Source organism: Cervus canadensis, chromosome 5 (genome assembly GCF_019320065.1).
Source record: "Cervus canadensis isolate Bull #8, Minnesota chromosome 5, ASM1932006v1, whole genome shotgun sequence".
In the NCBI taxonomy this organism is placed as follows: domain Eukaryota; kingdom Metazoa; phylum Chordata; class Mammalia; order Artiodactyla; family Cervidae; genus Cervus; species Cervus canadensis.
This window is the reverse complement of record NC_057390.1, coordinates 24,388,499-24,403,684: the sequence shown is the minus strand read 5'-3', so window position 1 is coordinate 24,403,684 and position 15,186 is coordinate 24,388,499. Positions and strand designations below refer to the sequence as shown.

General features: G+C 37.7%; 1 protein-coding gene across 10 annotated transcripts in view; it reads right to left on the bottom strand.

The window, feature by feature from the left end:
* Positions 1-15,186, bottom strand: part of MTA3 (metastasis associated 1 family member 3) — a 172,133-nt gene that overhangs the window by 33,995 nt on the left and 122,952 nt on the right. For 9 of the 10 annotated variants that reach the window (XR_006269405.1, XM_043468423.1, XM_043468425.1 and 6 more), the window contains exons 13-16: positions 12,918-13,069; positions 11,659-11,881; positions 4,171-4,257; positions 1,154-1,300 (exon numbers count right to left, since the gene is read on the bottom strand). Coding sequence is in view for 9 of the 10 variants with exons in the window: in XM_043468423.1 (XP_043324358.1) it covers positions 1,154-1,300; positions 4,171-4,257; positions 11,659-11,881; positions 12,918-13,069 (609 nt within the window). In the remaining variant the exon portion in view is untranslated. Of the gene's footprint in view, positions 1-1,153; positions 1,301-4,170; positions 4,258-11,542; positions 11,882-12,917; positions 13,070-15,186 lie in introns of those variants that run through there. The other variant, XM_043468432.1, reaches the window with a different exon arrangement.

Here is a 15,186-nt window from a genome sequence, read left to right as displayed (position 1 = left end):
AGGCAAGGAAAAGTTGGAACGCAATCCCGTCTCCACATTTTGACACAATCCTTCCTTGGACCTCTGCTGACTAGACATCAGGCATATTGAGGCAAGGATGGCTGATATTCTCATTAACAAGGAAGTATTTCTGCAAGACTATTACGTAGCTAAATTCTCCAAAGCCATATCTGCTGCACATTGATTCCCTATAAATGCAAACTAAACTCTTCACCCTCAATTTTTTATTCATCTTGACATCACTATGACCATCAAAATCATACAGAAGGAAAACCACCATGGGAAATTATTACTAGAAGGTCTCCTCCACATCCTTGCTCTAGGGCCTCATTATAAATAACTTACTGCCATTGAAGGAATTTAGAGTCCCACAAGGCATGAAAAGCCTGGAGTTTTATTCATAAATAAATGCCAACATTTAAACAATCAAGACAGCTTCAAACTCTAGGACTACTGAAATGAACAGTATGTACTGCCCAGATGATTTATAACGCTTGTGTTTATAATCTGAATGGGAAGATAATTCAATTCCACCTGAAGAGTCATTATATGGCCAAGCCCAGGAGAAGTACTTTGGATAAGAGATGATATTTCTCAGTTTTCCCATTTCAAACAAATTATTATTTCTGTATTTAGGACATCACCCAGGTAATTCTTTTCATGACTTATAGTACTCTTGAGCAATTAAGGAAATTTATAAGGTGAATGAAGTCAGGGACAAATGCCAAATTCAAAATGATCCACAGAACACCAAAGAACCCCCCAGAGAGCACTGCTGTCTCAGACACGAGGCAAAAATAATCCCTTCTGCTCAAGAAAACAGAGATGAGCAGTGAGTGTGCATCACAGCGAGAGCATTATTATCCAGCAGAGGCAACCTGCTAAATACAGACTTCATTTCCAAACCAGCCTCCTAACAGGAAATGGGAGCAAAAAGCTCCCTTCTGAGAAGATGGAGAAATAGCAGTTGGCAAAATGTCTTCACTGTGGTACACGCAGCCTTCCCTTATATCCCCCTTTCTGCACAGTCCAATCAGAGGGAAGAAGAACCTGCCTGTTATACATTCCTGCACATGGCAGACGACCAGAGCAGTCAAGGGCAGAGAGGCCCTGGCCTATGGGATCAGCCCCCAGAATTCCTGGGCTTACATACCATCCAGGCCATTGTGATGACTGTAGTTTCTTTTCCCCAAAATGCTCAGAGACGTGTGATTCGGGGTGGCTAGCATCCGCTTGGTGGTTGGGGTTTGCAGGCTTGGTGTAGATCGAATTACATTAGGTTTCTTCGAAGGATGGATCTCTGACAGGGGGAAGAAAGGTTTCTCAACTCAGAACATGGCATTAAAAATCTGTGTGCACTTACCACCGGCTAACAGGCACACATCTTATTTCTTAATGAGCTGAGAGCCGGTTCCTTACGAACCAGCCGGTTTTCCCAAGGACTTGCATAATGAATCAACTTCAAGTGCTGTTACCATGGCTTTGTTTATCAAAAGGGAGCTGGTTCTGCCCCTGCAAGCTGAAGCTCTGAGCTTCATGTTGTGAGTACAAGGGGAAAAAAAAAGCCACTTCAAGAGGTCACTTTAAACACAAGATTTACTAAGGGAATAAGGCATCTGACTTTTGAAGGAATTAGAAATTCAAAGACTATCTGGAGAGGCAGCCTCAAAAAACACTACCTCTGCACTCCATCACACCAGGGACAAGGCACGCAGCACATCTGGTGTGTGGCAGCTTTCTGAGAAAACAGGATTCCTCCTCTGACCCTGCACCCAGAATACGGGACCAGGGTCAGTCACTTCTGGCCAAAAGCAGATACAGATGAAATCTGACACCCAACTCCCAATACTAGTGTTAAGAAGCAGCAGAAGAAAAGCTCTGACAGAGGATCTATCACAAAACTGTAAGGTGTGTGTGGTACACGTGTGTTTAAGTGAAGTATGTTGCTGTCAGTCACACAGCCCTGTTAATACTTTTTGGATCAAGTAGATGGACATAAATTGCAACACTGCAGAAACTGGATTTAAGGACCTCCATCTATTACTAAAACCAGGCAACCTCTTCTCTAAAGCTGAACCTGCTCACTGATCCTGAGTTGCCACCCAGCATGCCAACCATGCACAAGCCACCCTGGATATCAGCATTATGTACTGAAATTTAGGAAGAGCTGAACTGTCTTCACCTGTACGCCTTCCTCACTAGTGGAGGATTTTTGAGGGAAAGGCTGTATTCATCTTAGTGTTCCCTAAATAACTTAGTGAAGTGTCTTGCACATAGTAAATACTCAGAAATGTGTTCTGTAGGGAAATGGTTCAGTTAGGACAGCACCGCTGTGGGTTTGTCTGGTAGAGACAGAGACCAGTTTGCCCATAGGAAAAACATATATATTACCTATGGAAATGCTAATATGCAATGTCATATTCTATTTCTTATGGTCATCTTATGATCAGATACTTTCCTTTGCAACGTGGGAAAGGCTTCTAGGATTAGGCCCTGCAAGGGAACATAGTTAGAAAACTTCAAGGACTAGATCACCATGAGTTAGGTTGTACCTGAAAGGCTTCTAGGATTAGGCCCTGCAAGGGAACATAGTTAGAAAACTTCAAGGACTAGATCACCATGAGTTAGGTTGTACCTGTGATAACCATGTGATATTTTAGGGGGATATCAAAGCAAGTCTTTAGGCCCTGAAGGAATAAAACAGGAAATAAGGTGGCAAAGTAACATCAAAGAGGAAGCTGTGCACTCTGGCTCCTAGGATGATCTGATAAGGACCAGATAATATACCAAGTTTAAGGCTACACTTTGATTTTTAAAAGACTGGACCTCTTAAGCCTGGACACTTCATAAGTATAAATCTTTCTGACAAAATAATAAGGTTCAATGCAACTCTGAGCACATAATTCATTTTACTGAGAAGATGAAAAAGCAAGAATATTAGAAGCATAAAAACATGCCATTATAGCTCCTAGGTATAATAGGAACCATTTTAGAAACCACTATTCCACAAATTACTTATCTTAAAACTTTGCCCAAAAAAAGTTATTTTTGGTAATATTACATTATTCTTAATTATTACATTTCAAAATATAAATGGAACTACCATATTTGGTGACTTTCAAGTTAAATAACAGGATAAAAACCAGAAAGCAATACTAATGCTCCCCTTCAAGTAACCTTAATTGGTACATCAAAACTATAAATATTGTTTAAAGGTGGTTTAAACACCAGTTTTATCTCTTTTTATTTAAAAAAAAGTACATGAATCTTTCTCTATTTAAGGGAAGGAGTGAGGTGGGTTTGAAAATAGTGGAAGGGTTTATATCAAAATATTAAAAATATTCATCTTGGGACTTCCCTGGTGGTCCAGTGGCTAAGACTTCACCTTCCAATGCAGGGGGTGCAGGTTCAATCCCTGGCTGGGGAGCTAAGATATCACATGCCTCGGAGCAAAAAAAACCAAAACATAAAACAGAAATAATATTGTAACAAATTCAAAAAAGACTTTAAAAATGGTCCCCATCAAAAAAATCTTAAAAGAAAAAAAAAATTCACCCTTAAGAATTCCCTGGCAGTCCAGTAGTTAGGACTCAGCACTTTCATTGTCTTGGGCCTGGATTCAATCCCTGGTCAGCAAAATAAGGCCCTGCAAGCCATGTGACGCAGCCAAAGGGAAAAAAAAGAATATTCATCCTTAATTTTATAACAACTTGGGATGGGGACAGACGGTAATTAGAATTATCATGGTGATCATCCTGTAATGTGTATAAATGTCAAATCATTCATGTGGCACACCTGAAACTAATATAACATTGTAAGTCAGTTATACTTCAATTAAAAAAAAAAGAATATTCCTCCTCTAATAATTTAGTGATTCTTTTTCCTCTTCTTGCTTAATCTGTATCTATATACATAAATACACATTGCATTTTTATTCAATTACATTTTTAGGAAAAGTAAACCTATCTCTAACTCTGTATTTATTATGTTCTCTGTGTGTCTTGGTAATCAAACACTTCTCAAATAAAATAAATCGATTATTCATATGAAGGTATCCAATTTTAGCTACTTGAAAGGCTTACATTTAATATAGGTATGTCAATTTTGAGTAGCCGGTGATAAGATACAGATACTGTTCTCCAAGCTTTTCTTCTATTAAGAAATACCCACCTAAATACCCAATGATACATGCCAAAGGCTTCCTCGTGCTTTTGCTTTTCAGGGGACTTCCAGATAGATCCGCATGTCTGTCTGCATCTGAGGAGAAAGAAACACGGAGACAACCAGTGAGGCTGATTTCTCTGCCTATGCTACACACATGTCAGAAATAAAAGGTGCAAGTGAAAAACAGTACAAAAAAATCCTCCAGTTTCCTTCATGATTTCCTCTGGGGTTTAAGAATAAACTGGTTCCAGTTCTGGTTCCAAATTACTGAATGGGGTTTTACCTGGGGAACACTCGCTTTAAAGTCCCTTACGAAACAGCTAACATATCTTACACGCACATGCTTTCTTTCCGTGTTCGCACATCTGTAAATAGTGGAAATATGCTTCCTGTTTAGCTGTGCCATTTCTATATTACAGTAGAGAAGCTTCCATAAAATATATGAGGTGTTATCAGTCCTAATGTAAGATAAATCTGGCATGGAAGACAAAAATGATGGCTGACAAAAGGCAACAGATGTGACCAGCCCTGACCTCGATGGAATGAATCTCTATGGAGGAGTCTTCATCTATCTCGATTAACTTCAGTTCCATTAGATGAGCCTCCCCCAAGTAAAAATGGGCCACTTGATTTTATCACTAGTTTTCTGTCCTTCATATCCTATTATGATGTCATTAGCACTGAGACTGACAAGGTTTCCTGTTTGCAGACAGGTACTTCATCCAATAGTCAGAATAGTGAAATTCTGTAATGGGTATTTGTTCACAAAGTTCATATCACAGTCATTTCAGAGAAAAATAAAGCACACAACACACTGTTTTAATTAGCTGTCATTAGGATGAAGAATAGATGTGAAGGATGGCTGCATCTCATACAAGAGTTAAGTTACAGAGTTTGAGGTGACCAAAATACATGTATTGAAATGCTTTTTTAATTTGCAGCTATTGTCATAAAGCTTAACAGAGTAGCTTTAGCAGATATGATTCTGCTATGTTTATGCCTTTTGTCAAAAATGTCCCTATAAAAAAAAAAAAATGTCCCTATAGATTTTCTGTGATTGAGACCACATTTCTAGGCCTATACACAGGAAGTTTTGACATCCACAGGGATTCTCTGCAAAATTAGTGTTAAAATGTATAATTCAATCTGGAACTTCAAATAATTTAAAATTAAAAATTAACTTTTTCATAAGCTCTAACCCTCTCATCAAGGAAATTCTTCTCCAGTAACTACTAAACAGAAAAAGGTGGGAGAGTAGCATTTAAAAATATTGAAATAGACAAAGCACATAATGCAGAGCCTGGAATCTGAATTATGTATCCCAAGCACTGGCTAATTACTATGCAATCACTGACAACTATAAATGGTCCAATTTCTTCTCCTCCTACTCAGCTGATTTCCTTTGAGGAAAAATAAAATAAAATTACTAAGTTATGAAGCTTTTCACCTGTTGTTGAATAATAGTGATGTTACAGGCAGAAATATAATAAGCATATTTTGGAGGAGTAATCTAAACAAACATTAACATGCAGCCCAAACCCTGCAAGGAATGAACACCTGTCACATCACTATGAATTAATAGTAATAATTCTTTTCCAGTATTACTAACTCATCAAAAATTCAAGTTCTATTTAGGAAGAGGACAAGAGAAAATTATTCTACTAATAAAGTTTCAATGAATCATCTTAGTATTTCCTCAATGTTTTGGGCAAAAACCATTACTGTATTGTTAGTAATAAGATTTACTTCACTCTTTACTCGTTTCTAAGGCCCAAAGGAAAACTGCCAAAGCGACTCCAAGCGATGAACTCCCACATGACTGTCACCTTGACAATAATAAAAAAAACCCATCAAGAGTCACCAACACAATACCCAAAGACCATTTCACTTTATATTAATCTGCTTTTAATTTCTCACTAAATTAGTAGGATTAATTATGCAGTGTTCTAAGTGACAATTTACAGAGCACTTGAGTGGGAGATCAAAGCTCTTCAGAAGGATCCACGTTTCATCAATCATCATGATAAAGGAAGTATAGTTGGTGGCAAGAAAATCAGTCTCAACCACGAATAAGTCAAGATGAGAGGTGGGTGCTAAGACTATCGAACATAAAAACTGCAACCATTAAGCGATTATACTGAATACCAGCAGAAAAGAGAAAAAGCTTCTGTCTGGAGGGAGTGATCATAAACGTAGACTCTCAGGGCCACACTTGAGCTGGTTAAAAAAAATTGTGATCTGTACTCAAGACCAGGCCAGTGGAACCTTGTTCTCAAGTTATTCACCTAACTCTATTTAAAGAGGATTAATTAGTATGTATTAAAAGCACACAGGGAAAGAATGCAAACTGAGAAATGCCCAGAAACCAGAAAGAATCAAAATCCAGCCAGAGCGAGAACATCCTCATCTCACTCCAAACACTTGACCAAGCATGAGGCTTTCGTGGCTTCTGGAAGGCTGAGCTCTACTTCCTTGAGGTAAACTTGGAAAAAAGTTACCCATTTTTGGGTAACGCATGGCTATCTTTCTAAGATGTTGTAGAAATATTAGAGGGGAAAATAGAAAGCTTGCAAAAAGTACATACTGAATTAAAATTCACAAAACTATCTCACATGAAAGTCGCTCAGTCGTGTCCGACTCTTCGCGACCGCATGGACTATACAGTCCATGGAATTCTCCAGGCCAGAATACTGGAGCAGGTAGCCTTTCTCTTCTCCAGGGGATCTTCCCAACCGAGGGATCGAACCCAGGTCTCCCGCATGGGCCTTCAAAATTGCTATCATAGTAAAACCATTCATAGAATTTTCTTATGAGAAAATTTTCTTATAAAGGCATTTCTAAACAAGACACAAAACCAATGTGCCATTTAAAATAGAAAAAAAAAATTCAACTACTTAAAAAAAAAGCAAAATAAAACCTGCTTGGCCAACACAGCATCAAGAAAATCAAGGACAAAACAGGGGAAAATACTGGGTTGGCCAAAAAGTTTGTTTGGGTTCTGCCATACTCGCTAGTGGGAAACCTGAACAAAGTTTTTGACCAACCCAATATCTGAATTGCAGATCAAGAGCTAACTACCTTAAAATCCAAAAAGTTCCCACAAGCTGGTATGATTTTTAACAGAAAACAGGCCAGGGCAAAAACAGTGGACGAAAAAGGAAATACAAATTGTTTTCAAACATATGCAAAATTTTTTACCTTATTCAAAACGAGAAATGCAAGCTGATATAACTTACATGTCACTTACCAACTAGTTAAGGGTTTCAGAGATCAATAACACTGCTGGCAAGGTTCTAGAGAAACAGGCACTCTGTAGACACTGTGGTGGGAGAGTAAATCATAGTTTTTCTAAGGACAACTGGGCAGTGACTAGCAAAATTCAAAATGAAAGCTGCTTGACCCAGATGTTTTACTGTTAGGGATCATATGGGATCGCAAAGAGCTGGACACAACCGAGCGCCTGAGCACACACTGCGTACACACACCCGTAAGGTACATATACCAGTCTTAAAAGGTATCTATATAAGAGTATTTGTTGCAACATTACTTATAATAGTGACTGGAAACAACCTAAAATGTTTTAAAATAGGGGAACTGGCTCAAGTACAAAATATAGACTATTATGCAGCTGATAAAAGGAGGTAGCTCTCAATGAATTGGTATGAAATGGCCTCCAAGATCCATCAAGTAAAAAAGGCAAGGTACAAAGCAATGTAGACATTAACATTTGTACAGAAACAAAGAAGACACCTAGTTTGTTAGAGATACACATGGCCATCTCTGGAGACTTTAGACACGGATGACAATGGTTAGCTCTAAAAAAGGTATGAATGGGAATGGGGTTGATTTGGTCAGACTTGTAGCCATTTTTGTACCTTTAGAAAAATTTAAAAACATCCATTCGAAGGCAAGTTTTTACTAAAATAACAGACTATCAAAATAAATAAGCCAGAAGTGTTCTCTCCTAAAGTTAGAACTTAAAATTTCAAAAACTTAATATAATTATTAACTTCTGCTGAGAAACCTCTAGAAAACTCAAAATATATATAACAAGTTTCTTCTAAATGTGGGCCCCTAGAATACTTCTGAAGTTGAATTATCATGTTGAGAGAAAAGGGACTCCAGGTTCCCCTTTGAAGACATTCATACTGGGGAATGGTGCTATCATTAAAGTCCAGTGTGTTACCAACTCAAAAACGACTTAATTATTCATGTAAGCTACAGAGGGGGGCACCTAAGTCGTTTGGATCCACTTCTCTAGGAACTTTTGCTTCATCTATTGAATGCTAACATACTGCTCGTATTTAACCCCAGTCTCTGTATCCTAAGTCTCAGATAGAAACCATGTGCTCATCAGGTGTTGGGTGATTTTACAGATTTTTGACAAGTTATCCAGTAAACTCAGTGGTGATGTCTGAAAACAGTAACAAAGGAGGAACACCATCATCATTACATCATGGCATTTTTTTAATGAGGGGACGGGTGTCAAGAGGGAGAAGAGACAGGCTGTCTGAAACCTGATGCTGTGTTAACAACCATGCAGTCGGTCTGCGAATCTTGTCCAGGACATCATACTTCTCCTTATGAAGTGTTTTGGTTTTTGGTCCCGCAATCCACTTGTATTAAGCACTATTTACATGTTAGAACTGGTTCAGGCTCTGTACTTATATTAGTAATTTTCAGTATGGACTTACATAATCACATATAAAGGTATACTATTAAAATAAATAGGTATTTTGGGGTTTGGTTTTATAAATCACTTTTATATCTATAGCTATAAAACACATGTTGGTTATACCATATGTTTATTTCAGGTTAAAATTTTTTAAAAATAGGAAATATATTCCCATGACTCAAAACTGAAAAAGTTTAGAAAGATGCATTAGTAAGTTCCCTTCCCACCCCTTTCCCTCAGCCTCCCAAGTTTCCCTTTCTGAGAACCCTACTCTTACATACATTTTCCTTGAGATACTTTATGGACATGCAAACAAAGATTCGCCTACTCACTCTACTGTATTCTCTGACACCCGTTTCTTAATGAAAATAAAGGTCAGAGAATGCTGCTGTTAACAACAAAAATTCCTCTAAATAAGGATTAACCTGTGAAAACCCAAAGGTATGACTATGCTCTCCCTCACGTAATTGAGAATTTATCTATCCCGCTCCCTGCTTCTTCACTCTCACACCATCTGTCATCCCATAAACTCTGGCTATGATACTGCCGTAGTGGTGCTGCCAAGGCCAGAAGCCACAGGCATCAACTTCTGTAGTTCTCACAAGAATCTCAAGTTCACGGGGAAAACTATTTCCCTTTTCCAACATTATGAAGAATTACACTGAACATACAAATTGGAGCTCTTGATCCATCAATACCTTTAGAATTATAAACTTTCACCTGATCTGAAAGTGCATTCATATTGCATCATAGTGACTTAACTTTTACGGGGAGGGACAGGGTCACCACTACCTTTGAGAAACCAAGGAAAACTTATATTAAAAAAATAGTAATCATATAGCTTTACCCTCCCACTGGACCACAAACATGGTTGTGTACAGACATCAGGTTATTTAACACCTAATCTTACTAACAAGCCAAGATCAAAACAATCTGCTTAACAGGTTGTAACAAGGTACACATATGAGATTATGCAAGAAGCACCTAGATGCTAGGAAGAATTCATTAGCTGCTTGCTGGTTGCGGGGACCAGGACTGAGTATATGGCTGGTAAAACTTTTACACTTTAAGTTGCAATGTAAAATTATTCTGAGAATCTGATTCTACAAACTTGATCAATGAAGCTAACTACAAAATAAAATATGACCCTTGAATCTCATCACAACAAACGCCTCTGTTCTTTTATTATGATCATCATCATTATGATAGCTATGTTTGTAGAAATATAATACAGGAATTTAATCCTGACCCTTTTTAGTGGCACAGCCTTTCAACTACAACAAATCAAAATGAGGTGACAGAAAAAAACATACTTCACTGAAGAATCATCAAAATAAAGGCAATTTGCAAATTAACTGAGAAATTAACAGCTTAATGAGAAAAAGCTTCCTCAGAAGTCAATTAAGTTGGTGATGGTTTCTTTTCCATTCAAAGATACAAAGATGATTTTAATGGCAAAATTTCATTCATTTTCTTTCTCATAATATTTTTTATTCCTTATATTTAATAAATTATTTATAAAAATGTCTTTTAAATCAGCTAAGCAGTTTAGGTAGATATAAATGTTTTCTAGTTCCTTAAAATGGTAAGAAAATGATAACATAAATCCATGAACTCAGAAACACTAGCACAAAAATAGCATGAAATGTCAGTATATATGCCTAAGTTCTCAAATATATGAGTCTCATGCAGCTAGGTTTGCCCTCATGGGACGCAGAGATTACTTCCAATTTCTACTCCCTTTACAAAGCACTCTTCTTCTTTTAAAGCTTTTACTTGTACGTTTTAAAGCCTTTCAACTGTTCTGCTGAAAATTATCTTCAGTAACAAAAACTACTTTTCAATCATCACTCCTTTTACAGATACCTTCTTTAAATCAAAATGGAATACCTCATAATAAGAAATTTCTCACAGATAAAGTATCTACTGAATTTCTTTAAGATTTCCCTTCTATTAAGCCAGACAGCAAGTTTTCTTATCCCACAGGGCAAAAAACTTCCGTGGCTCTAACATGCTAACCAGGAATGTAACAAAGTATCAAGGCTAGAATCAGAGCTCACACACAAATTATGGACACGTTTAGGGGTACATGGTAATATGAGAACAACCTGCAATTCATTGGAACATATGACACTTGTTCTAACAACAACAAACATAAGCAAGACTGAATGTGTTGAAAATGAGAGTAATAAAATGATGTGTTAAATACTAATATATATGGCATATAATTATGAAATGGAAGTCAAACTGGACAAATAGAATGCTCAAACACAAATTCAGACACTAGCTCGTAAAAATTAAATGTGTTTTTCAGAAAATTCACCCAAAAGACTTTAGAATTCATTTATAGCTTGTTAAATCTTCTAATTTGTTATGAAACACTGAATTTCCAGAATATTATATAACTGTAAAGGGTTTGTGGGAAACTGAGAAGTTTACAAAGACGAACAATTTCTCACTAGTGTAAATTGGCAAGCTTTATTCTTATTCTACCTTATGGGTAAAGCTGCTTCCCCAATAAGGGCTTTTAGGCAACTCCATCACAAAACCCCACTGGGTAAGATCACCTCCCACCTATCTTTTGCTGAGCACTACTTTCTCACAAAGACTGCAGAAGTTTCAACGTTTCCTTTTCAGGTTGGCGTGATACAAATGGCAGCAGACAAAACAATGTTAAAAAAAAAAATAAACCAAATAAAAGGCTGCACACAAGAACTTATGTTTATTGCAAACAAAAATAAAAACAGAGAGAGAGAGAGGGAAGAGAGAAGATGGTCAGAAGCACAACATATAAGGTTAAGAATTTAAAAGCATCTTACATTCTGCCCTAATGGCAGCATAATTAATAGGAACAAACGGCCGTCTTGCTGCCTGCCGCAGCCGGAGGGTATTTTTGCAGACCTGCCGAGCAAATTTTGTGAAATATGTAGTGTGAAGGAAGAAAGCTTGACGGGTCTTCACTGCAGACTTCGGGCTCCCAGAGTTTCGGACTGGCATCCCCTGCATGGCCTGGCGAGACATATGGCTTCTAGCTCGCGGGTCCTGTAAACCAGACACCGACAACATGTGAGACCAGAACGTGTCACATACACACCGCTGCACTCTGCTCAAAGAAAAGGGTGAGTTTACGTCTTTCACTGAAGAATACATGACTTAATATAGGGTGAGCGAATTTTAAAGTGTGTACTTTGGAGTAGGAGGTGGGGACTAGAGAAGGAAGCTGGGTGGAAGCGGGGTGTCTATGATCCTATACTTTTTCCTCCTAAACTGACCTTAGCAATCCCAAATCATATTCACAACAGTGAAAAATTGCCAGGAGTAACATTATTATTATTTTAACATTGAAGTGTGTGTTAGTCGCTAGTTGTGTCCAACTCCTTGTGACCCCATGGACTAGCCCACCAGGCTCCTCTGGCCATGCAGTGCTCCAGGCAAGAATATTGGATTGGGTAGCCATTCCCTTCTCCAGGGGATCTTCCTGACCCAGGAACTGAACCCAGGTCTCCTGCATTACAGTGGATTCTTTACCATCAGGGAAGTCCCAAATATTGACGTGAGGGTCCTTAAATCTTGCTAGTTCTCAATAGGTAAATACCTATTATCTGCCATATGAGAATTTTACCAAATCATATTTAAACTGTTGTTCACCCCAAGATTGAGTCCATGCTCTCCTCTTTTACCTATGATAGCTCAGGAACAGGAAGAATGCTCAATTTGTATTTATTACTTTATGCAATAAAGCATATTTTCAACATGCTAAAGCTTGCAAACTGTTTCCAAAAAAGCCATTAAAACCAATATTTAACTTGTAGGCTCTCTTGTCATGCTAACACCTCCCACACACATTGTTCTTCTCCTGTCTGAGTAATCTCTCAAGACCAGTATTTTGAATACCTGAAAAAGCTAGATTTGTCCTTGCCCCTCTCCACACCTACCCTAAACATTTCAGTACTATGCTAGCTATAATAGCTTGGTTTATTTTTAAGTTTTCCTATACTCTACTTCTGTTTGCGAGGAGTGATTCAGGCACTGAAAAACATGGCATTTCTCAGCACTAAAAAGACCACTGCTTGTGTACCTCGGTAGCTGGGCTAGGAGGTAACTTCTCCTCTTCCGACTGGGTGGGCATCTTCAGGCCTCCATATTTTTTCCAATAGAGCCAACAGGTTGCACATAACCTACACTGCATATTAGGTGGGCCCCAAGAATACCACTGATGAGACTGTGTAGCTAAAGACAGAGGAAAAAATAAGTAAAATAAGAATGTGATATAACTTGTAACAGCAATACATATACAGACAGACATTTCAAAAATAGTCCAAAGCCATCTTTAGTTTACAATCTCATCTTTCTTCTTCCAGTTTACCCAGCAAACAGGAACGTCTGAAACATGCATGTATTTTTCAAGTCAGATTTCATTCAGCGATTTATTTCTCTATATGTCAAATGCCTGTGGCCCTTACTAAGTGCACACTATGCTGCTGAAGGAATTTTTGTTGGTTCATTAAAAACATCCTCTATTGTGTACATTTCTGGAGATAAGTTATCAGGAAGGTATTAAACTAAATCCTGGTTTCCAAATCTATGGTTCAGAAACTAGCTCAGGGTTTAAGGTGCTTAGAGGGACTCCCACAGATAAAGGTAGAAGTTGGACAGAAATAGGTTATCTGTTTCTCATTCCTTTATTTTAATCAATAGATAAAACAATTATTTCACTTTTTCTCTCTTTAGAAACAGAATCTGTTTCAAGACTCTAAGTCCCTATCAAATGAGCATGTGCAGCAGAGATCACAGCACGATTAAGACCTGAGAGCTCAGCTGATTTATTCCTGGGCTGAACACTACAGACCTATGTTATTTTGCTCTGAAGTTTAAATAACTGCCATATAACAATTTAAGTATTCCCACAATGGATCTGAAGTTTAAGGCAGAAAACACTGATGGTATAGTTAACGAGGTACATAAAAGTTATTGTAATTCTGTAAGTTTGCTTAGGAATATTCTGCCCTTGACCTGCAACGCTGCCTTCATCAGGTTAACATGTTCAAATAGCACTTCGGGGTGTCAACTAATACTTCACAAGACAATGCCAGAAAGGGATGACTGAAAAAAAAAGGATGACACAGTGATCACTACAGTCATACTACTTCTTATGAACCCCATCATGTATTATTCTGGGGGGACTCCTGGCAAACTGTAACCTAAAAATGTTCCCTCTTGTAATTTCAAACCAAATAGTCAAATAAGTCAAGCTGAGTTTTTTAAGCACAAATTTTAAAAATTCTAAATATTAGACATGGACTTATTTTGGATTCTGAATATAAAATTTCACTTGTATTTAAATATGTATTTTTATCCAAATTAATCATGATATGTCATTTTAATATGTCAACAAATGCCTTTCTCTTTATACAATTAACTCAAATTCAATTAGACTGACAAATAGAAAACATCAAATTCTTTCTATAAAGATAAATTTGATATGTATATTATATTAAAATATAATTTATAATAGATAATTTAATACATGGACCTCAAAAGATTATAAAATTAAAACTGCTTTTTTGTCATGCACATATAAAAATGGTGGAATAAATATTTAAAGGGATATGTGAGACTACATATAAAATGAAAGGGGTTTGTAAAGCAAAAATAAGACACATTAAGCCACTAGAATTTCTTTAGGAGTCTTTCTACTTTCACTTAAATATAAATGAAGTTCAAAATCTAAGATTTTCCCTAATGCAAAAACAGCTATGCAATCCATGTAAAATTCTGACCAAAAGAATCTAATTTTCCACAAAGTGTTTCCCCTTGCACTCTCATGGTACAGAAAATGGTTAGCCATGTGCTATTTCTATTAAGACAGCAATCCATCCGGCTCACACCTTCTTCCTTGGTTGTAGGAAAGCTAATTACGTGATTTGGCTTTAATGCCTTTTCTAATGCTGCCGCCTGGTATGGAGCACGGAGGGGAGTCAGAAACATCCCTCATCCCTGCGTCCTTAGGGCAGCGGGCTATCTCCCTTCCCAGGGAGCTGCTGAGACAAAAAGTGGGCACCAAGGAGATTTCTTTAGTCAACGCTGGTGTCCTTCCCTCTTCCACACCAGGCTGCTGTGACTGGAAGGACATATGGATGACTCTGTCACCAAAGCCCTGTTTAAGAGACTATTTTGTTGTTTGAGGTTTTAAAGAAATATAAAAAATGTATCTGGGACCTGCATGGCAGTCCAGCGGTTAGGACTCAGCATTACCACTGCAGAGGACATGGCTTCAACCCCTGGTCAGGGAACTAAGATTCCACATGCAGAGAGGTGCAGCCAAAAAAAAGAGAGAAAAAGTTTCC